At 43.5% G+C, this 23,213-nt stretch overlaps 1 protein-coding gene across 1 annotated transcript in view; it reads left to right on the top strand.

The window, feature by feature from the left end:
• The window catches only part of ric1 (RIC1 homolog, RAB6A GEF complex partner 1), a 31,177-nt gene extending 8,029 nt beyond the window's left edge, over positions 1-23,148 (top strand). The window contains exons 3-27 of the mRNA XM_068706220.1: positions 4,987-5,066; positions 6,081-6,188; positions 7,604-7,749; positions 8,023-8,159; positions 8,966-9,057; positions 9,464-9,552; positions 11,362-11,506; positions 11,613-11,661; positions 11,951-12,178; positions 12,278-12,484; positions 13,092-13,130; positions 13,657-13,767; positions 14,011-14,100; positions 14,212-14,372; positions 16,370-16,508; positions 16,595-16,711; positions 16,822-17,229; positions 17,343-17,654; positions 17,869-18,027; positions 18,430-18,566; positions 18,688-18,968; positions 19,155-19,367; positions 19,488-19,665; positions 19,776-19,964; positions 20,350-23,148. Coding sequence (XP_068562321.1) covers positions 4,987-5,066; positions 6,081-6,188; positions 7,604-7,749; positions 8,023-8,159; positions 8,966-9,057; positions 9,464-9,552; positions 11,362-11,506; positions 11,613-11,661; positions 11,951-12,178; positions 12,278-12,484; positions 13,092-13,130; positions 13,657-13,767; positions 14,011-14,100; positions 14,212-14,372; positions 16,370-16,508; positions 16,595-16,711; positions 16,822-17,229; positions 17,343-17,654; positions 17,869-18,027; positions 18,430-18,566; positions 18,688-18,968; positions 19,155-19,367; positions 19,488-19,665; positions 19,776-19,964; positions 20,350-20,665 — 4,131 coding nt within the window. The 3' untranslated portion in view covers positions 20,666-23,148. The remainder of the gene's footprint in view (positions 1-4,986; positions 5,067-6,080; positions 6,189-7,603; positions 7,750-8,022; positions 8,160-8,965; positions 9,058-9,463; positions 9,553-11,361; positions 11,507-11,612; positions 11,662-11,950; positions 12,179-12,277; positions 12,485-13,091; positions 13,131-13,656; positions 13,768-14,010; positions 14,101-14,211; positions 14,373-16,369; positions 16,509-16,594; positions 16,712-16,821; positions 17,230-17,342; positions 17,655-17,868; positions 18,028-18,429; positions 18,567-18,687; positions 18,969-19,154; positions 19,368-19,487; positions 19,666-19,775; positions 19,965-20,349) is intronic.
• The last annotated feature ends 65 nt before the right edge of the window (positions 23,149-23,213 follow it).

Genomic DNA, 23,213 nt, shown 5'->3' with positions numbered 1-23,213 from the left:
GTGAATGTGTCTGGGAAAGCATTAAGTCAGACTCCGTCCCAGGCCCACCCGGCCAAACACAACAGGGAGCAGGTGGAGGAGTTAAAAATAACAGGGCACACTTGTTCACTCGCTTCCTGGGCTCCACTAACACAGAGTTTGATTCTGACTCACGAGTATTAAATGGTAATGTAGGGAGGACTTGCTTCATACCTTTGTTTGTATGTTCAAACGTTTCACTCGTGGTGTTTTTACTTTGCTTTTGGGTTTTTTCTTTTTTGACACTTGCACTTCCTCTCCTATCCCAGTGACTACTAGTCAAAGTTTGCGTTGCATTTTCTAACTTTTTGAAAAAACATCAGCGCAAACGAGTAATCTTTAAGTCTAAAATGTAATGTAATGTAATGTAATGTAATGTAATGTGCCCGGGTGGCTTACCTTGAAGAGCCGGCGCCCCATGAAACAAGGCTGAGTCCTAAATCCTAACCGCAGAAGCTGGGATTGAGTCCGACCCTCCTTTCTAGTCTCAATCTGTCTCATCTATCAAAGGCAAAACATCCAAATTATAGTGTTTAAAAAAAAAAGTGTCATGTTGTTGGCAGTCTGCTTACATTTTTCATCTATCTGTTAAGAAAACTGTAGAAAGAGAGCAGAAAGGCGCCTGGAGTGAATACACGGTCATTGTATTCTGCCTAAATGCGATCAAAACAACGTTTGATGGCTGTGATCTGTTTTCTTTTGCAACCCACAAAATGACAGTGAATTCAGTGAGGCGGTCAAAAAGTATTGCCACGAACTTGGTCTCAGTCCACAGCAGACATGGCCGTCACCTTGACCCCCTTTCACACATTTAATCCATAAATGCTGTGGCAAGTTCAGATGTTGTGTTTTTCCGGCCAAACTCACAGGTTATGATGACGTGCACGTCTTACATTTTAAACTTTGCGATGTTTTGACTAGCCGTCTATTTTTCCTTTTTATCTCAAAGAAGCCGTTCCTTTTCTCACCCTCATTAGCATTGTAGTTTAATTATAGGGTGAGCAGACTTGGAGAAGTCAGAGACTGCAGAACAACAGAGACCAGCGTTGCCCAGGCAGGCGGTAGCTCTCGCTTCAGCAAACCAGCTGTTTCCCAGATGTTTGGCTGCCCACACACCCTGCAGACCTCGAGGCTAACGTAATCACCCTCATAAACCGTGACCCGGACTATCTTTAGCCGAGTGTGTAGCTTGTGTGTAAAGAGCGCAAGAGTAACGGCTAAAGCAGTCGACAGAGCGAGAGGATCTTCAAACACGGGAAATACTTTATAGCGTTTAGCTCTTCTTGTGTGTGTTTCGGGATCTGTCCGAGGCCAAAATGTTCCCTCTCTGTTTTTAGATGGCAGAGACGCAGAGACACAGTTCCACATACATATTATTATCTTATGTAAATATAAGCATAAGCAAATTAAAATGTTTAAGGTAAAAAAAGAATGATAAACTAAGTATTTAAAGAGCAGACTCCTTAAATTGCACTGTCGACATTTTCTGTTTTTGTAAACAAATATAACCCACATGTTTCTATCTTATCTCTCACACACACATTCCAGATGTGGAGGCAATAACAGGGTCACATATTGGCTCTGCAATACACATCATTTTGCTGAGACTGCATCAGAGAGGTGTTTCTACTCTGGATATTTTTGAGGCTTTTCTTTGTGTTGTGGCTGTACTGCATTAGATTCTTCTCTTTATCGTGTCCTTCCTTCATCGCTGGTAAATGGAAAGTTGTTGGAAAAGGAATTTCATTTTAAAAGTGTTCTTTGGATATACACATCTATCGCACATACTTTCTTCCCTGTGTCAAAGGTACAGCAGGACTGGAAAGTAATGACACTCCTTTGTCAATTTTATGGAATAATACTGATAAGCTGGCGAAGTACTTGGTCAGATGTCTTCTCACGCTTCAGTCAGGACAGCCACTGCAGATATCGTGTGTGTGTGTGTGTGTGTGTGTGTGTGTGTGTGTGTGTGTGTGTGTGTGTGTGTGTGTGTGTGTGTGTGTGTGTGTGTGTGTGTGTGTGTGTGTGTGTGTGTGTGTGGACGGACCTCTGGAGCTTGTTTAAACACGCAGAAAAGAGGCCCCGGTACGCTAATACATGGTGTACAGTTTTCTGCTGACTTGCATGTCTTTCTTTCTACGTGCGAGCCTGAACTAGAGACTTTTGTCTCCGTTTCTATTTGCTTGCGTTTTTCACAGCAGCATTAAGTCAATCCTTTGATGTCCGTTTCTTTCAAATGCAGCATCCAAGTCATAACAGTTAATGTGAATAGTGTAGACGTGCCAACGGAAGAAGAGGAAGTGTTACGTGACGAGAGCTAATGTCCTGTAATTACAGTGTCGTCTATGATGTGCCTCTCACGTACTGATTATGATTATTATGAGTATGCATATGCGCCCACAAGACATCATAAAACACATCTATTTGAGTGAACAAGGTTTCACTTAATCTCTCACTTAGACTTAGACCAGGTTTATTGATTACATTTCGTATAAAAAAAAAAGATTCCCGTGATTTTGATATTCGGCTCCAATTGTTGCCAGTATGAGGATGAGAGAAAGTAGCCCATATATATGTTTTGTAGTGGGGTAACTCTTGTGGTCCAGTATCTGCAGTGGAACCTGAGCTGGTTCTGGCATCACTCATTTGTAGACCCTATTTTGCAGCCTCATGAAAGACTCTCGAATAACGACGGCAGCTTTTTTGTTGCCGCTGCTATTTAAACTTCTTCCCCCACATTAAGCCGCTGGGTGCATTTTTGCCTTTTGAATCTTTGTGCCTGCTTGTTTATTGAGCTTTTAGTTGACAAAGAACGGGCGTCCCGCCTCTTCCTGTATCATTACCTCTGCATGTGTGAACGCACCGAGAGTCCTGGAGACATGGGGCGTATCTCCCTGTGGCCCTCTCTTTATATCTCCCGTCCCTTTCATCCGGGGTTCTTCAGGTATCTGACGAGATGAGTTGAAGTAAACGTGATCGTAGTCCCACGAGAGGATGAATGGCTGTGTGAACGCTTTATTGTGTGATCAAGCTTCAGATGAAAGGGAGATGCTGCTGAGGTTTGTCCTATAGGTAGCTAACTAGTTTTCCCGCCCCTCCCCCTCCCATCCTTGCTACTTCACTGATATCCCTTCCTCCTGTTAATTGGCAGGCTTTTGAAGTACAGTAGCTGGCTGGTCACACTCACATTTCCTTTATGAGGACTAGCCTCCCCAATGCTGGTTGTCAATAAAACACTGTTGAAGAGGAACTATATGTAGATTCACTCTAGAACTGTACTGTCTTTACATTGTTGCATCCTCAACTCACTGCTTTCATTTCGTTATATCATTGTTCCTCAGTCAAAACTATTTAATGCATCATGATTTAGTAAATAATCACCTGTCACAGGTGAGCTTCATGTTAGCAGTGTTTTGTGATTTATGCAAATATTGTCTTTCTAAGATAGTGTCGCTTTCATCGTGTTTAGCAGAGTTAACGATAACGTGGAAATCTTTTTGTATTTTCTACTATTAATTACGTCAAGTCCACCGTATGTGTATCTACCCTATATTTGAACGTTCATTTTTGGGGGGTTTTGCCACAAAATCACATGATAACTGACATGCTGCCAGTGTTTCTTTTCACATTGAGATATCAAGTCTTTGAAGGATCAAAAAGGCTATTTAAACTGCTTTATGTTGACAGTTTTCTTTCTTTGACTTAAGAAACAGAAGCATAGATATTATAGATATTTATTAGACATCTGATGTAGATTCGATGCATGCTGGAGCTTTGTTGTTTAGCAGTTTTTTTTGCCTTCGTAGCTCATCTGCAGCTTTGTGGAGCTCCGAGGCTGTTGATGGCTTTAGCAGGCCTCCGTTTGGCTCCGTCCTCTCTCTGGCTGCTCTTTTCTAGTCGAGCTTCAAGTTGTTGCTGGCTTCGCTCTCTCTCTCGCTCTCTTTCTCTCTCGCTCTCACTTTCTGTCACCACTAGAAAAATCAAGGGTTCCTTCAGTGTGCTTCCACCAACTATGAGCAAAACGTCACCATACAGAGAAGCACAACTGGATAAACGACTGGAAATAGTAGAATAGTGGTTCGTGCATTGATCTCTCTCTGGTTCTAGGTGACTCTGCAGCATTAATGAAGTCATTGCAAAGCATCCACATCACTGCTGACAGTGGAGTTAAGATCAGATTTCGTGTCATGTTTCAGTCTACAGGCTCAATTTCTGCATTTCCCAGACAGCAGTGTGTGTGTGTGTGTGTGTGTGTGTGTGTGTGTGTGTGTGTGTGTGTGTGTGTGTGTGTGTGTGTGTGTGTGTGTGTGTGTGTGTGTGTGTGTGTGTGTGTGTGTGTAGTTGTGGAAAAAAACACGGTTGTTCGCACATAGTACAAGCAATTGCTATTTTTACATCACAGATACTGTGAGCTCCTCTACAGAATGGAGCCCGGAGCGTGCATTTGAAATGCTGACAAATTTGTTTTTTGAGCATCATTATCAGTACTGGCTCAGCCTGTTCAGGACTGTGCAGTGCAGGGAAATGTCAACCATCATTTCTGGGGAGATACAAATATTTTTCTAAACCACGAGAGTACTTGTGCTGCACATATTATCCTTATTAGGAGAAATAGAAATACCGGTCAAGACTCCTTACTGACTGTAATCTTTTGCCATCTCCTCCAACGGATGATGATGATGACGATATTTTTGTTTACCGTTTACGTTTTCTTCCCTCAGGTCCTCTCATTATTTCTCTCTTTTGCTTCCTACTTTGCACATTTTTGATGTCATTCAAATAATAATTTATATAACTTGACTTGTAAATTTACATTCGCATCCTTATGCATTTTTACAGTTCCTCCTCACTTTCTCCCTCTGTGTGTTCTCAGTGTTCGACACTCTCCATCTCTCTGTCTGATAATAAACTTGTGGTTAATCAACTATATTGATGTTTTTTTTTAAATTCATAATTCTCTGTTTTCAGACTGCCAAAGGCTACATCCTGTTGTTTGATGTGTTGGGTGGAGGTGATGACAAATCCCTCTATGAGCCGGTCTATCCAAAGTGAGTACAGCACACATTTAAACTCTCATACACATTGAGATACACACACACACACACACACACACACACACACACACACACGTGCTGAGGTGAAGTGAGCAGAGGGGGCCAGCTGTAGTGTGCTGGGAGGCTACACTACAAGCCATTTAACAGTTATTATGAATATTATTACTGTATTTTCTGGTTTGTTTTATTAGTCTTGAATGTTACCTGGATCTGCTCAGGGTTAAATGTGAAAACATAATATAGCATATATACAAAACACAGCAACATTATTTCTTTGCAGTTTGAATTGGTCAGTTAAAACAGTAGATGTTGTGTTATTACTGCAAATGACATTGGTGGTTGTAAACAATTACCAAATTGATTTATATGAACACGCGTTGGCTGCTTTTTTTCCCTATCGTGATCGTTTGCTTGCTGCAATCAGCCGGCAGCTGAGGGCTTCAGTACTAAATCCTGGTAATGTTGTAATGTTGTGTTTGCTCTTGACTAAATATGTAATTAATAATTTGCTGGGGTTATATGGTTGATAAAAGCAGGGAGGGAAATGTTACTGCCAACTGTTGCAGCTATCCCTGTTTGTTATTTTTAAGTGACCATTACACGACCTGGCCAGAAGTATATGTGTTAATCTGCTGCTGCAACACACTCCTCTGGTTAGGCTTTCCAAACAGCTCTTGACCAAAAGTACACAGAAGTATGTGCATAGGGGTGTTTGCACGCTTCTCTCTCTTCCTTTCCTAAATCCTTCTGTTAGTGTGCTGTGTGTGTGTGTGTGTGTGTGTGTGTGTGTGTGTGTGTGTGTGTGTGTGTGTGTGTGTGTGTGTGTGTGTGTGTGTGTGTGTGTGTGTGTGTGTGTGTGTGTGTCACATTCCTCGACAGCATACCAGCAGAGATCAGGCAAGTCGGGGCGTATTGGTGATGTTCTTCAGCTCCGATTTTCCATTTTGGGATTTTGACAGTTTTCCTCGTACATCAGTCAAATGAATTAATGTATTTGTGTTTTCACAGAGGAAGTCCTCGTGTGAGGGTGACTCCGGGGTACAAGGAGGAGCAATGTGCCCCCGCTTTGTCTTTAGAGATGAAGAAGCCTGTAGATCTGGAGGCCCCTATAACCAGGTAGCAAGAAGTCTTATCGTCCTTTTATCTCTTTTCATCTCTCTCTCTCTCGTTGTGTTTCTCCCTGTCGTCTCGGCAGATCTACCTCTCCCTCATGTTGACGCCAGCTCACATTCACAAAGACCTACACACACTGGAAACACCAAAATGAATGCCGCTCACTGTGTATCTTAATGCGAGCGCACTGGTAATCATGTTTTAACCTGTGTTCTCTGACTCCTGAGTCCAAAGACATGCAGCCGGTTGATCGATGACTATAAATTGCCCGTAAATGGTCGTCTGTCTCCATGTGTCAGCCCTGCGATAGTCTGGCGACCTGTCCAGAGGTTTACCCTGCCTTCACCCAATGTCAGCTCGCCCCCGAAGCGGTTAAAGATAACAGATGAATGATGAAATGATGACAGAAGGAACAATTTTGATATCAGTGTTTGCTGGAGAGTAACTGGTTCAAATCAGCCTCATGCGTTTTCTGGACTGTGTTTATTCACATGATAAACAAGGAGATTTCAGTTTAGTGAGATGGATTGCTTGTCAGCTACATAAAATGATAATTGGAGGAATCCGTTCCTTCTCTGTCCCTGAAAGGATTTCTACAGTTTACCTTTCTCCTTGTTTTTCTCCTTTGTGGTGGTTCAGTCTTTTGCTAATTTCAGTTCTTTTTTTAGTTTCTCTTTTCTTCTAGTTTTCCACCTTCCTCATTATCCTCCAACTTGACATCTTTTGTTTGCTGAGTGACAAGAACTTTTCTGCTCGACTTTCTTTATGTCTGTATTTTTTTGTTCATTTTGTGTTTTATATTGTCTGCATCTTTCATGTCCTCGTGTTCATCTGTCACATCTCCAATGTGTGCGCTTGACAGAGATTACAGGGCAGTCGTCTGAATGGGAGCGCTCACGTTGGCATTTCAAAGGCACAGCTTGAGATGAGTGGGCGTCTCCTGCTGTGAAACTACAGTCAAAGTTGTTGCGTCCTCCTCAGTTTAAGTCCACTGTGTTTGACACCCTCAACTTCCTTTCATGTCTTTCTTTCTGACGCCTGCTTTTCTTTCTCCTTTCGGTTGTCCCATTGTGCCATCTTCAGTCTGAGCCCTGTCATACTTTTTCAAAGACAATGAAACGCTTTACACACACTCGCACAAACACACCCTTGTTTGTTCCCTTGTGTATTAGAAGACGGTGACAGTTGGCACGGGCAGCTATGTGGCGTCATTACAGCTGGCCAGTAAAAGTTTCAGACCCCACAGCTGGATGATGACTAGTCCACTGTTTTCTAACACTGCTGTTTGTTATCTCGCTCCCTCTCTTCCTACCTTCCCGTCCCTGCCTGTTTTTATTTCCCCGCCTCCTCCACAGCTTCTTTCCTGTTTGTTGGACCTCGATGCTCATTTCTGTGTTGTTTCTTCGTCCTCCCACCAGTCTGCAGTCCCTTCAGGAGGACTTGTTGGTCTGCACCGCAGACGGCTATCTCCATGTGCTGCACTGGGACGGGCTCGGCAGCAACGGACGCAAGGCCATCTGCCTCACTACGATCCCCTTCTCGCTAGACCTGCAGTCTGCTCGAGGTTAGAGAAGACCCATGCACACAGCAAAACACAGAGGAAAAGAGCAGACTTGGTTCTAGTTGACGGTGTTCTAGTGTTTCCAATCACTCTCTAATGCTGGGAATTAAATTATAAATATAAGGTTGACTGTTCAAATAACATCCCGGATAAAAACACATACATGTTTTGTCTGCAGCAGTCTTCTTTCTTGTTCAATGTTTTTGCTTAACTTCAGTTCCACATTCAGTCTTTTTGTTGCATAGAGTACTTCAGTGTGTGTGTGTGTGTGTGTAGGTGGTCCCTCTCTAGACCTGGAAGGAGTGTATATCCGTTGTATGGAGTATTGTGTCACCCTGGACGGCTTTGCTGTTGTTCTGAGTGACGGACGCCTGGGCTTTGTCACACCACTCAGCAACACCATCACCGCAGATGTAAGAATACTCGCACACACACACACACACACACACACACACACACACACACACACACACACACACACACTGCCGGCGTTAAAACACACAAACTGTACGGAAGGGCCAACAGAAGATCAAAACTCAGATATTCAAAAACGTATTATAGTTATTGCATTGAAAGGCTGATGAAAGTCACGGATTCTTCTTTAGACTTGCAGACAGCCACCAGTTCTACAGTGTATGTCATCAATATATATCAGCATATGGCATCATCTGACCTAAATCTATTTGGGTACCAGGTAATATAAAGGCTAAAACTATAAGTAGTAGATAAATTAAGGTAAAGTGAACAAACTGTTCCAAGCTAATGATGCAACATGTTCCCGTCAACAAGTTTTTAGATTTTGTTACCATGGCAGCGCAGTGATTTTGAATTAATATCATGATCATATGATTTAATACAGGACTCACGGCCATTACTTTATATTGGCAGCTTTTAAACAGTAATGTCTCTGTCTCAGCATCTTAAAGGACAAGAGGAGCTCACATTCATATTTTGGCGAGAAATGATTATGATGTTCTTGAAATTGGAAAGTGGGTGTTGTTGACTCCGAGATATAAATGTTATATTAAAATCGTGACCAAGCTGATAATGTGTGTTTATTCTCAGCTGTAGAGTTTCATTTAGACGTATCAACACATTTAAAGTTAAGTGATGTGTTTAAAGGAAACGGCAGTTAAAACATGCTTTGCTGACCTGCAACTGACATCATTACACACATTCAGTTATTTATAATTCATAAATGTTCCATGTGTGTGTCCAGCAACTGCAGGGCGTCTGGGCAGCAGATGTGAATGATGGCACCTGTGTGGCTGTCAACAACAAGTACAGACTGATGGCCTTTGGCTGTGCCAGGTACGTGTGTTTAACTGTCTCTTTGTACAAATCTTTACAATACGGTGGAAAACCTGTGTGTGTGTGTGTGTGTGTGTGTGTGTGTGTGTGTGTGTGTGTGTGTGTGTGTGTGTGTGTGCTTGCATCCGTATGTTACAGAGATAGATTGTTGTCCGTGTGGTGTGTGTTCAGTGTGAGAATCTGTCGGTTTGTGTTTGCCGAGGCCTACCTAGTGTGTGCTTGTCAGAAACTACCAATGGATTGTGCAATTTTCCCCGGTTGGATGGACTTTCTCTTCCTCACTGCCCCCCCCCTGTAATAAATCATTTCCAATCACACACAAAACACAAATATTGTGTTACTACACAGCTTATATTCCCCTCGGCAACAAATGATGACTGTTAAAGTGTGTTTGTTTTCATTACAGTGGCACAGTGCTGGTGTACATGATAGACACCACGACAGGATCCATGCAGCTCTCCCACAAACTGGAACTCACCCCAAAACACTACCCAGGTATCACAACACATGCTCCCCATCTCTCTCTGTCCCTGTTTTTGTCTCTCTCTCTCTCTCTCTCTCCTCTGTTCTTCTGTCTCTCTCTATCACACCGCTGGACAAAATCCTCCTTGAGAAAACTTGCATTCCTTCAGCTGTGTCTCTTGGGTGCACATGCCTGTGTTTCCCCTTTTTGTTACATCTGTTTCAGTCAGACTGTAATGGGATTTTCTAAAGCCAGAGCTCCCCCTAGTGGGGGAACTACGTGAAGGCTCATTTCCATTCTACCGGTTTTTAGATATGTGCATGTCTTGAAAAGTCTTTAAAAACTTTGAATTGAGTTTACTTTAAAAAATAAAAAATAAAAAAGGCTTGAGAAGGTATTAAAAAGTCAAAACATTGTAGCTACAGTTTCTGGGACGCTCAGTGTTGTGTTTTATTTAGTAGAAACTTGAATTTACATTTTCTGCTGCTTACCCGGTGGAAGTACTGCAAACATGTAATGTAATTCTAATTAATCCTAGGTCAAGTGGCCCCTACTGGTTTGCAATTGTACTTTTATACCAGAATTATTGTGTATCAGGTATTATAATGTATCTCTGCTATTAAAAAGGTCTTCAAAATCTTAAACGTCCCTGCAGGAACTTTGGTTTCTCTGCTCTCTTTAAAATACCAATCTTAGCCCTAATATTTGAACACTTGGCTTCATCTCAAACACACCAAGATAAAACACAGGATTATTTTGTTTCTAACACGATTGTCTCCAGAACTTGAAAAACAAAACACACGTGGCATATTCAAATTTGTAATCTCACTTACATATATTTTGTGTTTTTCAGTCCAAAAACAAAACCTTTGTGAATTCTCTTTTGTTAGAAAGTTATGCTCAAGAACATCGTGATTCATGTGAAAAAAACAAAACAGGTTGCTTTGCAGCGAACATACAGGAGGAAGGAAGGAATATAATCCTGTATTTCAAGACACTTTTCCTCAGCTGCTCCCTGAGTTTCCCGTAGATGATTATATCACTCTGCAATATCGAGCACTGTCATTCAGACAAGTCAGTAATTATAACAAACGTTTCATCATTTCCAGAGGTTATCCTGTTATTAAGAAGAGCACAATATAATGGGATTCAGTGTCAAATATGAAAAAGATAAATAAATACAACTCCACCTAAAGCTTTCAGAACCTTTATAACTTCTGAACCTTTATAACTTCTGAACCCTTATAACTTCTGAACCTTTATAACTTCTGAACCTTTATAACTTCTGAACCTTTATAACTTCTGAACCCTTATAACTTCTGAACCTTTATAACTTCTGAACCTTTATAACTTCTGAACCTTTATAACTTCTGAACCCTTATAACTTCTGAACCCTTATAACTTCTGAACCTTTATAACTTCTGAACCTTTATAACTTCTGAACCCTTATAACTTCTGAACCCTTATAACTTCTGAACCTTTATAACTTCTGAACCTTTATAACTTCTGAACCCTTATAACTTCTGAACCTTTATAACTTCTGAACCCTTATAACTTCTGAACCTTTATAACTTCTGAACCCTTATAACTTCTGAACCCTTATAACTTCTGAACCTTTATAACTTCTGAACCTTTATAACTTCTGAACCCTTATAACTTCTGAACCTTTATAACTTCTGAACCCTTATAACTTCTGAACCCTTATAACTTCTGAACCCTTATAACTTCTGAACCTTTATAACTTCTGAACCCTTATACTGTAACTTCTGAACCTTTTATAACTTCTGAACCCTTATAACTTCTGAACCTTTATAACTTCTCTGAATTATTTGCCTGTTCAGACATCTACAATAAGACGGGCCCAGTCAAGCTGATCTGCTGGTCACCTGACTACAGCGTGGTCATGGTTACATGGGAGTGTGGCGGCCTATCGCTGTGGAGTGTCTTTGGAGCTCACCTCATCTGCACTCTGGGAGAGGACTTTGCGTAGGTGGAAACGCGCACACACACACACACACACACAAATGCACTAGTACACACGTAACATTTTTCTTGTTTTTATGTATCTTTGCATGTTTTGTCCTCCCATCAGGTATCGTTCTGATGGTACCAAGAAGGAACCTGTTAAAATCAGCTCTATGGCAAGTGGATTTGTTTGATTATGTTCCACTGTCTACATTTTAACATAAAAAACATAAAAAAACATAAAAAAAATCAGTTGGCAATGTTAAAAGCACACATGTTGTGGTCATGTTAAGATTCAGAACCCTCTTAATCCTGTTATTTACAAGCACATTGCTATTCATTGAAGTGGAACCGAGGCTGTGTTTTGCATATTCTCTACTCAGTGGTAGTTCACCTGTTACATGTAAAATGTATTTTTGTTACCATTGTGTGCATAATGGCTGACTTCCACTCCGCCATTTCCAGAGCTGGGGAGCAGAGGGCTACCACCTATGGGTGCTCCCTATCAAACAGGAGAGGAGGAGGAGGAGGAGGAGGCAGGAGGAGGAGCAGCAGCAGCAGCAGCAGCAGCAGGAGGAGGAAGAGGAGGAGGAGGAGGAGGAGGAGATGGCCACACCTCCTCACCCCTCCCTGCAGGCCGGCATACTGCAGTTCCACTTCATCAAGAGTGCCCTGACCGTCAACCCCTGCACGGTGAGAGAAAACGTATTGTCAGGTTTTTGTGTGAACACACACACAAGAAGCTCACAGTAAACATTCACACTCTGTTTTGTTCCTCTGTCGACTGTACAGAGTAACCAGGAGCAGGTGTTGCTCCACGGTGAAGACCGCCTCTACCTGACCTGTGGGGACCCCTCGCAGGTCCACAGCGCCTCCGACACACACCCGCACACACACTTGCACCCACCCGACGGCAGCCCGCTGCACCACCACCCCGACTCCTCTCTCTCTCAGGGACTCAGCACTTTACTGGGACACAAGCACTGGCACGTGGTCCAGGTAAGCATGCTCGCAGGATGTTGTCACACCTTATTGGGGGGAATTTATGCAACAGTGACGAGAGTTTTGAAATATTACTTGGTAGCTTATTATATTTCGCTGCAGCCTCAAGCCGTTGTGTAGCATCAGCAATAGAGGCTTTTATGGCTGCGATTACTTTCATTATTAATAAATCTGCCTATTTCTTTTCTTCAACAATAATCCATCAAATATTCAATTCAATCTACACATGATCTCATGTGAAAAGCAGGAGCCATTAAGTAGTTGGCATTTTGGCTTTATGATTAATCCATTATCAAAAAAAAAAGGTTTTCTGCAAACTTCCAGTGTGAGATGGAGCTCGAGCTGCAATGAATGTAAACCACTTTGGCACTGAGAGCAAGTCCATCTGCTTCGTAATGTTTTCTGGATCATAAAAGAGAACCTTGTGATGACTCCGACAGATACAAAGAAGCAGTCAATACTGTTAACAGCTAATAATGCTTGATACCGCTCACATCATCAGGGAGCTTTATTCAACTAATGCCTTTCCTGTTTGTGTCTATAGTTTAATGGATATGAACTATAGTGGATTATCTTGTATTTCTAATTTTCTGAATTCTTCTAGATTCACAGCACATACCTAGAGAGCAACTGGCCTATACGGGTGAGTGTGACAACGTGCATCTTTGCTCAGACTCTAGGAGCTGCTATATTCCTGTGTTTACTAAGCAAACTAATTTAGCTGTGTTCACAAGTGTGTATACATAAGCAGAATTATCATTATACAAGTGTTGGAGCTCGAGAAAATCTACATATAGTTTATTGTAAAAAAAGTTGTTCCTTCTCTTCTTGGAGAGCTTGAGTTTGGTCCGTAAAAGTAGCTGTTGTGAGCCTTTAAAGCCCATTTCTTCTCTGATAGGACTGATACGATCAACAAACATGACCATTCATTATGTTAGTAAAGCGCTAGTCAATAAAAATGTCTATAAAACTGTTTAGTTTTGTGAGTGTGTTTGTACTCTGTGTATATAGATGATGTTCTATTGTTTGCTTTATGGACATCTCTCTCTCTCTGTGTGTGTGTGTGTGTGTGTGTGTGTGTGTGTGTGTGTGTGTGTGTGTGTGTGTGTGTGTGTGTGTGTGTGTGTGTGTGTGTGTGTGTGTGTGTGTGTGTGTGTGTGTGCGCGCAGTTTGCAGCCATAGACACAGCAGGCCAGTGCATGGCTGTAGCAGGGAGGCGGGGCTTTGCACACTACTCCTTATTCACAAGGAAATGGAAGCTGTTTGGAAACATCACTCAGGTATGTGACATTGTAGACTGGAGGATAAATACCAACATGTAATCTTCTCTAAATGGCTTCGTGGTAGTTGTAGTTTGTCCAGATATGGATAGTCATGTTGTTAATTATCTCCACTTGCCTTGAAAATATTCTGCCAGAAATAACTAATAAAAAATATGATTTTAAATGTGGTGTAGAGTATTTTCGGTTAAAGTTTTGTTAGTTTAGTATTGTTAACGTGTATTTGTGTTTGCGTCTCTGTAGGAGCAGAACATGACGGTGACCGGAGGTCTGGCTTGGTGGAAGGACTTTGTGGTGGTTGCCTGTTACAATTATATTGACCAGCAAGAGCAGGTAAGACAGATGCACCACTTCTCATGAATTCCATGATTTCTTTCTTTTTATCGTGATTCTAGTCGGTCTTCGTTGCAACACTCTCCTCTGTTCTCTCTCTGTTGACACCAGCTGAGGCTCTATCAACGCTCCTCTAACCTGGACAACGCCTTTGCATCCGTCACTAAGCTGCACTCAGACACCCTGTTGCTAAACGTCTTCAGAGATATGGTCATCCTGTTCAGAGCCGACTGCTCCATCTGCCTCTATAGCCTAGAGAGGAGGAACGACAGGTGGAGTCCCGTGTACACACATTACACATCCAGTCTTAACTTAACACCAGAACTGTTCTCTACGTTCAGCACACTTTTCTTCTTTTTCACACACTCCAGCACCAGGGAAATCCCTGGCACCAGTAGTCATAGTAGTATTAGGTAATAGTGTTCCTATTCATTTAAGTAAACTGCATTAAGTCGTTTGTTGTTCAAAGAAAATGAGATTCTGCTTAGCAGTAAAATGCTGCCGCCTCTCACACTGAAAGCTTTTTTCGAATACGTTAGAGTTAAAGTCCTCAGAGTCTTAGTTTTATTTTTTGTGCTTTTGTGTTTTTTTTACATGGAAGTCATGATATATACAGTTGTGGTCAAAAGTTTACATACACTTGTAAAGAACATAATGTCATGGCTCTCTTGAGTTTCCAGTTATTTCTACAACTCTGATTTTTCTCTGATAGAGTGATTGGAACAGATACTTCTTTGTCACAAAAAACATTCATGAAGTTTGGTTCTTTCATGGCTTTATTATGGGTTAACAGAAAAAGTGACAAAATCTGCTGGGTCAAAGATATACATACAGCAGTGCTAATATTTGGTTACATGTCCCTTGGCCATTTTCACTTCAATTAGGTGCTTTTGGTAGCCATCCACAAGCTTCTGGCAAGCTTCTCGTTGAATCTTTGACCACTCCTCTTGACAGAATTGGTGCAGTTCAGTTAAATTTGATGGCTTTCTGACATGGACTTGTTTCTTCAGCATTGTCCACATGTTCTCAATGGGATTTAAGTCAGGACTTTGGGAAGGCCATTCTAAAACCCTAATTATAGCCTGATTTAGCCATTCCATTACCACTTTTGATGTGTGTTTGGGGTCATTGTCCTGTTGGAACACCCAACTGCGCCCAAGACCCAACCTTCGGGCTGATGATTTTAGGTTATCTTGAAGAATTTGAAGGTAATCCTCCTTCTTCATTATCCCATTTACTCTCTGTAAAGCACCAGTTCCATTGGCAGCAAAACAGCCCCACAGCATAATACTACCACCACCGTGCTTGACGGTAGGCATGGTGTTCTTGGGGTTAAAGGCCTCACCTTTTCTCCTCCAAACATATTGCTGGGCATTGTGGCCAAACAGCTCGATTTTTGTTTCGTCTGACCACAGAACTTTCCTCCAGAAGGTCTTATCTTTGTCCATGTGATCAGCAGCAAACTTCAGTCGAGCCTTAAGGTGCCACTTTTGGAGCAAGGGCTTCCTTCTTGCACGGCAGCCTCTCAGTCCATGGAGATGCAAAACACGCTTGACTGTGGACACTGACACCTGTGTTCCAGCAGCTTCTAATTCTTGGCAGATCTGCTTTTTGGTGGTTCTCAGTTGACTCTTCACCCTCCTGACCAATTTTCTCTCAGCAGCAGGTGATAGCTTGCGTTTTCTTCCTGATCGTGGCAGTGACAAAACAGTGCCATGCACTTTATACTTACAAACAATTGTTTGCACTGTTGCTCTTGGGACCTGCAGCTGCTTTGAAATGGCTCCAAGTGACTTTCCTGACTTGTTCAAGTCAATGATTTGCTTTTTCAGATCCATGCTGAGCTCCTTTGACTTTCCCATTATAGCGTTTGTGGGCGTTTGTATCCAATGAGCCCTATTTAAATGGCCTCAGAGAAGTCACCAGCTGTAGTCACTCATAATCACTCACAAGAAGTTAAGAGGCCATGCTATGAAGCTTATTTCATTGACACAACTTTCTTAGTCACCAAAATTGCTAATTCATGTTGCTGTATGTATATTTTTGACCCAGCAGATTTTGTCACTTTTTCTGTTAACCCATAATAAAGTCATGAAAGAACCAAACTTCATGAATGTTTTTTGTGACAAAGAAGTATCTGTTCCAATCACTCTATCAGAGAAAAATCAGAGTTGTAGAAATAACTGGAAACTCAAGAGAGCCATGACATTATGTTCTTTACAAGTGTATGTAAACTTTTGACCACAACTGTACATTTACCTCTATTCAGTCCACACCCGACAGCCAGCGTGGAGTTGTTGCAGGAGGTGTCGATGTCTCGCTACATCCCTCACCCGGCCCTCGTGGTGTCCGTCACACTCACCTCTGTGCGCACAGAGACTGGCATCACATTGAAAGCCCCACAGCAGGTAACACACACACACGCACTCTGACGGACCTATACTGTCTCTGTAGGTGCATGTGCGTTCATGCTTTATGTGTGTGTCTATCTCAGGCCTGCATGGCAGAGAGCATCATGTTGAATCTGGCTGGCCAGCTGATCATGCTGCAGAGGGACCGTTCAGGGCCGCAGGTACGGGAGAAGGAGACGCCTGCCAACAACAAGAAGCTGGTGAGTCCAAACAATAGGCAATGCAGTAGTTACATGGTGTCAAGTTACACTTGTGTGTTGTGCAGCAGTTCTTCAAGAACCTATGACACTTTTTTTTTTGTCTCCCCTAGCTACCATTTTGTCCCCCGGTGGTGCTGGCCCAATGTGTGGAGAATGTGTGGACCACCTGTCGCTCCAACAAGAAGAAGCGCCACCTGCTGGAGGCCCTGTGGTTGTCCTGCGGTGAGGCCGGCATGAAAGTGTGGCTGCCGCTGTTTCCCCGAGACCATCGCAAGCCCCACTCCTTCCTCTCCAGGCGCATCATGCTGCCCTTCCACATCAATATCTACCCTCTGGCCGTGCTGTTCGAGGACGCTCTGGTGCTGGGGGCAACCAACGAGACTGTGCTCTACGACGGGCTGCAGGGAGCCTCTGAGCCCCTGGAGGCGCTGTTCCCCTACTGCACCGTGGAGAGGACCTCCCAAATCTACCTCCATCACATCCTGCGGCAGCTGCTGGTTCGCAACTTGGGTGAACAGGTATGTGGAGCGTCCCGTCTCATCCCCTCAGCTTAGTAAAAGAATGGTGGTAATAGTAATTACCTGAACTGAGTCCATTTTTTCAACTCCTTAATGTTCTTTCTCTCCCGCAGGCTTTGATGCTGGCCCAGTCATGTGCCTCCCTCCCCTACTTCCCTCACGTCATGGAGCTGATGGTGCACGTCGTGCTGGAAGAAGAGGCAACATCGCGGGAGCCCATCCCCGACCCTCTGCTGCCCACCGTGGCCAAGTTCATCACAGAGTTCCCCCTCTTCCTCCAGACCATCGTTCACTGCGCCAGGAAGACGGAGTACGCCCTGTGGAACTACCTGTTTGCCGCTGTGGGGAACCCCAAAGATCTGTTTGAGGAGTGTCTCATGGCTCAAGACCTGGACACAGCAGCCTCGTATCTGATTATACTGCAGGTAGTGACACACTGACGCTACCTGCACATAGTCAGTTAGCTTTTCATAGCATGATGCAGGCATTATTAGACATAATCAGCCTAGGACGGAAGTATTAAAATCATTGTTGATACCTGACTAAATGCGATCAGGGTGTCAGGATAAAATGCTCACGTAGTCTCCATCTGTCTCCGTCTCGTCCATCTCTCTTCTCCTCCGTCCCTTCTCTGTAAAGAACATGGAGGTCCCAGCAGTGAGCCGACAACACGCCACTCTACTCTTCAACACGGCGCTTGAGCAGGGCAAGTGGGACCTTTGCAGGCACATGATCCGATTCCTCAAAGCCATCGGCTCCGGGGAGATGGACACTCCGCCCCCAACGCCCACTACTCAGGTAGAGAACTTAAAATCATCTCTACAAATATGCATTTCCTCTGCTTGCCACTTACTTTGTCTGTAGATATTGGTCTAGGAAAAGTTACAAGCAACTTCCTGCTGTACGACCAGGACCAATATATTCATTAAGGATGCCTACATCATATCAGTACTTGAAAGCACACAAGGAGTGTAAATTACGTTTCAGAATCGATTTGTCGTAAAGAGATGACTCACAGAAACACAACACAAGCTTGTTTTTTTATTGAAAATGCTTAGCTGTGCTTGATCTAGGTCTGAAACCCCATCATGCTTTGTACCCACATGTCAGACTTTCAATCGGGGGTAGCCTAGTTAAGCTAACAGGTCGGTAGCCCCTGCTGAAAACAGGAAATAGTGAGCTGTGCACCTCTGTGTTTAGGAACCCAGCTCAACTGGCGGTTTTGAGTTCTTCAGAAATCGCAGCATCAGTTTGTCACAGTCGGCAGACGCCATCGCTACGGGCAAGTTCAACTTGCAGAAAACCTTCAGTATGCCTTCTGGACCCTCTTCTAAAGGGTATGGACACACACACACACACACACACACACACACACACGTACCGTAACTTAGATTTAGTTTTCTTTAAAATGTCCTCACCTTAACGTCTCTCCTTCATCCTGTGTTTGATTCCTGTCAGTCGGGACGGGGAGTGTCCGGAGAACATGTACATTGACATGATGCTCTGGCGCCACGCCCGCCACCTCCTGGAGCAGGTGCGCCTCCGCGACCTCGGTTGCTTCTCTGCACAGCTGGGCTTTGAACTCATTGGCTGGTTGTGTCGCGAGCGAAACCGCGTGGCTCGCGTTGAGGACTTTGTTTCTGCGTTGAAGAGACTCCATAAGGATTTCCTCTGGCCCTTCCCTGTTATTCCCGGGGGAAGCATCAGCTCGCCTCTGAAGAACGGACGCTGTCGCACAGGTGAGTGACGCAGGATTCATGCAATACAGGTTAAAAATGAACCTGTTCATACATAATTGACAGCATCAATGAGTACATTATTAACATTAACATGTGAACTGGGGTTTCTGTTGCCCTAGTTCGCAATACTTTTGGCTCTATCCCAATATTTCATGGTGTTTTTTTGTTGTTGTTGTTGCTCTCAAGTGCTGAGCACACAGCTGTTGAAGTCGCAGTCAGCTGACAGCCTGTTGAACAGCGACATGGACACAGCGCCCCCTCAGGCAGCTTCCAGCAACAACACCTGGCTGGATGGGCTCGGGCAGAGGTCCGAAGACATGGACGCGGCCTCGTCTGCTCATTCCAACCAACACTCGCCACAGACACACGATGCTTTCCTCTCTCTGCTCACCAACAAAGGTAATCAGAGTCGAACGGTTAATCCCTTAACTACCTGTAGTCACCAGCCGTCAGCAACCCTCCTGAAGACATGCCACTGTCTTTTTTTTCTGTCTTATTCCTTTTTCCTCATCCCTCTAGTGGAAGAGTACAGCGTCGGCTCTGCCACAGACTTGACAGAGACCAGCTCGGTGGTGGATGGCGACTGGATGATGGTCGATGAGAACTCGTCCACTCTGAGCCTGAGCCAGGCCGAGCTGGAGCACATCTCCATGGAGCTGGCCAACAAAGGCCCGCACAAGTCCCAGGTGCAGCTCAGGTGAGACATCATCCCCCAAACCTCACTTCCACGATCCCACTGCAGTGCTTTGATTCAACGTGAAACCAAAGCCAGTGCTCGACAGCCGTGCCTCTCTTTGTTTCCTTCAGGTACCTCCTTCATGTGTTCATGGAGGCGGGCTGTCTGGAGTGGTGTGTCGTGATTGGTTTGATCCTACGGGACGCCAACGTCATAAAGCAGGTCATCGGCTTCCTGGACAGCCCAGAGGTTCCCCAAGACACTGTGCAGAGCGTCCGAAGCGGCTTATTGGCCGTCGACACGTGGGCCTCCACTGACTGGTGGGTGTAGCTCAAAATGTTGTGTGTGTTTTATGCCTCCGCAATGGCAAATTATGTTTTTTGGGTTGTCTGTCCGTCCATCTGTCTGTCCGTTTGTTCTATGACTATTTCATGACATACTATACTATTACTTTTTATTTCCATTTTTTCTTTTGTGACGAACTTTTTTTGAATACTATAACTTTTATAGCATTTTTAATGACACACTAAACTATGACTTTTTTGTTAACGTCATTGGTTTAGGCCACTATCATCACGAACATGACAAAAGCATTGTAACAGTGAATTCTTTCATTGTGGTTTGCTGTTTTGTAAAAGGGAAATGACATGTAATGGTGAACAACATTACACCGAGCTTAACCCTCCTCTCTCGTCTTTTTTCCAGCCTCGGATACAAACCATTTCTAAACCTGATCCAGCCACAGCTTCAAGATCTGATGGATTCAGCAGCTGAGCAGGTGCAGCCCGAGGCCTTCCAGCCCAGCAGCCAGAGCTCCAAGGTCAGCGGCTCCGAAGGGCCGGGAGGTACTGCGCCACCTCGGCCGGAGGACAGCAGAGGAGCGACGGCTCCGCTGGGCCTGGCCCTGCCCTCCCTTGAACCCGCCGGAAGTTTCTCCCGCCCCCCCTCTGAGGATTGTCCTCCTGAACAGACAGAGGAGCTGGGAGAGGAGGAGGGAGCCTACGACTGCACCTTGTCCTGAAGCCAAGAGCCTCCTCTGGACTCGAACCTGTGAACTCGAGGGACGGAAAGGAGGAGGCAGCAGCAGTTGCTGACCCAAAATATACATTATGTTTTGTGTGAGCCTGTGTGCTTGTGAGTGCGCGTGTGTGTGTGAGTGCGCGTGTGTGCATAGAAAGTACCTCTCCTGCAGGTTCTTACATCGGTCAGTATTATCCACTCTTCAGATTTGCCCCTTGTTTTGACTAGAACTCCTGTGGAAGCCCAAAGACTCACACAACCAGTGATCCAGTCTGATGGTTGTTCTCTAACAGGCCACCCATGTCAGTGTGTGCGGTTACACATCATGGTTGTGGCGTTTGGAAGCTGTAGACACAGGAAAGGCTACCAGGCTTCATTTTTTTTTTTTATTACAAGACAGATGTTTTCTGTGCGTAACTTTTGTTGAACTGGAGACTTTTGGAATGTTGTCTTTGTCCAGACAAAAACCTCAATTGTTTCCTTTGGTTTAATGCAAACGGTGCAAGAATCAGTTCAACGACGAGAAGAAAAAAAAAGAACCTGAGCGTATTTGCATCAGCATCATGCTACATCGCTAAGCGAAATGTAGAACAAAGTTTGAGTTGTGAACCATTGACGAGACGCTCTGTGTGTCTGAGCCCACAGTTCAGTTTGTGTGCACAAGAGGTGTTTCATACTTTCATACCTCATATGATTTCAAAATATTTTGTGATACCTTTTTCAATAATGTAACGGTGTACAAGAAAACATTATTTTTCTAGCAATTACACCATGTCCCTGGAGTCTCCCTGTAAAAACTAAACTGGTATGAATTCTATGTAGTTCTTGAGAAGTGACGACCTTAAGATTTCTAAGAAAATGATCTTTGAGAATAATGTGAGTGCAGACTAGTTTCTTACCACTGATCAACGGTACCTCTGCTCATGGTAGTTTTTCTTTGCTGAAGGGGAGTCTGAGCCAGAATCAGCTCGTCTGATCTTCTTCATGTGGTCCAGATTTTTAGACGACAAGCAGATCAGTGTTGCGCCTTCCCGGGGTGAGCAGATTTAAGGCCGTACTGTGAAGGCGTTATTAAAAACCAAATGATGATACTTTATCCAGCTTTTTAAACACATGTTTGGGTTTCAGTCTCCATCCGAGAAATGCAAAATGTTTCCTATCGTCAGCTTTGCAAATTGTTATTAATGTGTTATTAAAGCCATCCTACGTGGTAGATTTTTACCTATCATCGAAAGAGCATCATTTAACCTCCTCTGACACGTCGGCATCATTTTTAAAGTGAGGTGAGATTGATTTAGTCGTTGCTTTGGCTGTGTATTGTGATCGTCTGAGGATTTCTATTTAATCCAGCTCATTATGCACATCACACCCCTGAACTGCTTGCGTCAATGAGTACCGATTTGTGTGCTTTCCTGAATATGTGTACCACATCGTGTCGACATGTTTGGTGACTTTCATCACATGCAAATGAATTTTATAGTATTAGTCCTCGTTATTATTACTATTATTTATTGGCATCATAGCTGAGTGGTAATTGCTGACTTGATTCTGTTGGTTTTTAAGACTGATAACAAACTTTTCCCCCTTTTTTAGTGAATCAAAGTCGTGTGTTTTGGCTCTCTACTGCGAGCACTAAAAGGTTCCTCACAGATATGTCAGTATTATATTGTGCAATGTATCGAAATGTTACTCAGCTTTACTTATGTTCACTACTTTCCCCCCCGGCTGTTTGCTTTTACTTTCCCACGATAGACCAAATCATATTTTATAGATCCATTTTTTTTTTTGCTCTCACGTCGGGTGTGGTATCTGTTGAAGTTTTCGATTCTTCAGTGGTTTCTGTTTTATGAATTTCCTGTATTGTTAGAACTCTTTACTATTCACGAAAAGGGCAAAAACAACGTGTTGTCATCACTCGGCATAAATCCTGTTGGGCCCGTCTGCGCTCTGAACAAGCCTACAGCCACACTACGCTGCTCCGCTGTACGCTTTAATCCACTTGAAGAAAAAAAGAAAAAGAAAAAAGGTAACGACGAACCAAAGACTTTTACGTCCAGAGGCCTTCTGTTTTAAACCCGTTGAGCACTTGACTTATTATGCAGGGGGGGGGGACATCACTCTCCCTTACCCCATCGCTCTCATCGGAAACATAACCATGGATGCTCAAAACCAGTGCTGATGGCTTACAAGACAATTTCCTACGGAAATGAATATTGCAGATCTTTTTTGTTTTTCCTTCTCTGTCTGGTGGTACTCGGGTGTCACTCTGGACGGCGCTCCCTCCCTCCCGTGCACAGTGGAGAAGTTTTGCCTGTTTCCTGAGTAAAGTTTTATTTCTGGGGTGGCAGCAGCAAAACATCCTCAATGCAGTGTAAAGATACTCTCTTGTACATTTGCCTTTTCTACTCATGGTTGCTTTTCTACTTTTTTTCTTTTTTTTCTCCCTTGTACATAAAGACCAATAAATTATTTTTTAAAATGTAAGTTTGCCTATATTTCTAATTTAATCTGATCTACCGTTTGTGTGTACATGGAAGCGTGTTGTAAAT

This window comes from Cebidichthys violaceus, unplaced genomic scaffold (assembly GCF_023349555.1).
Source record: "Cebidichthys violaceus isolate CVI_PGR_0920_01 unplaced genomic scaffold, fCebVio1.0.p SCAF_12, whole genome shotgun sequence".
In the NCBI taxonomy this organism is placed as follows: Eukaryota; Metazoa; Chordata; class Actinopteri; order Perciformes; family Stichaeidae; genus Cebidichthys; species Cebidichthys violaceus.
Note: the sequence above shows the minus strand (reverse complement) of the source record. Positions and strands in the feature narration are given on the sequence as shown.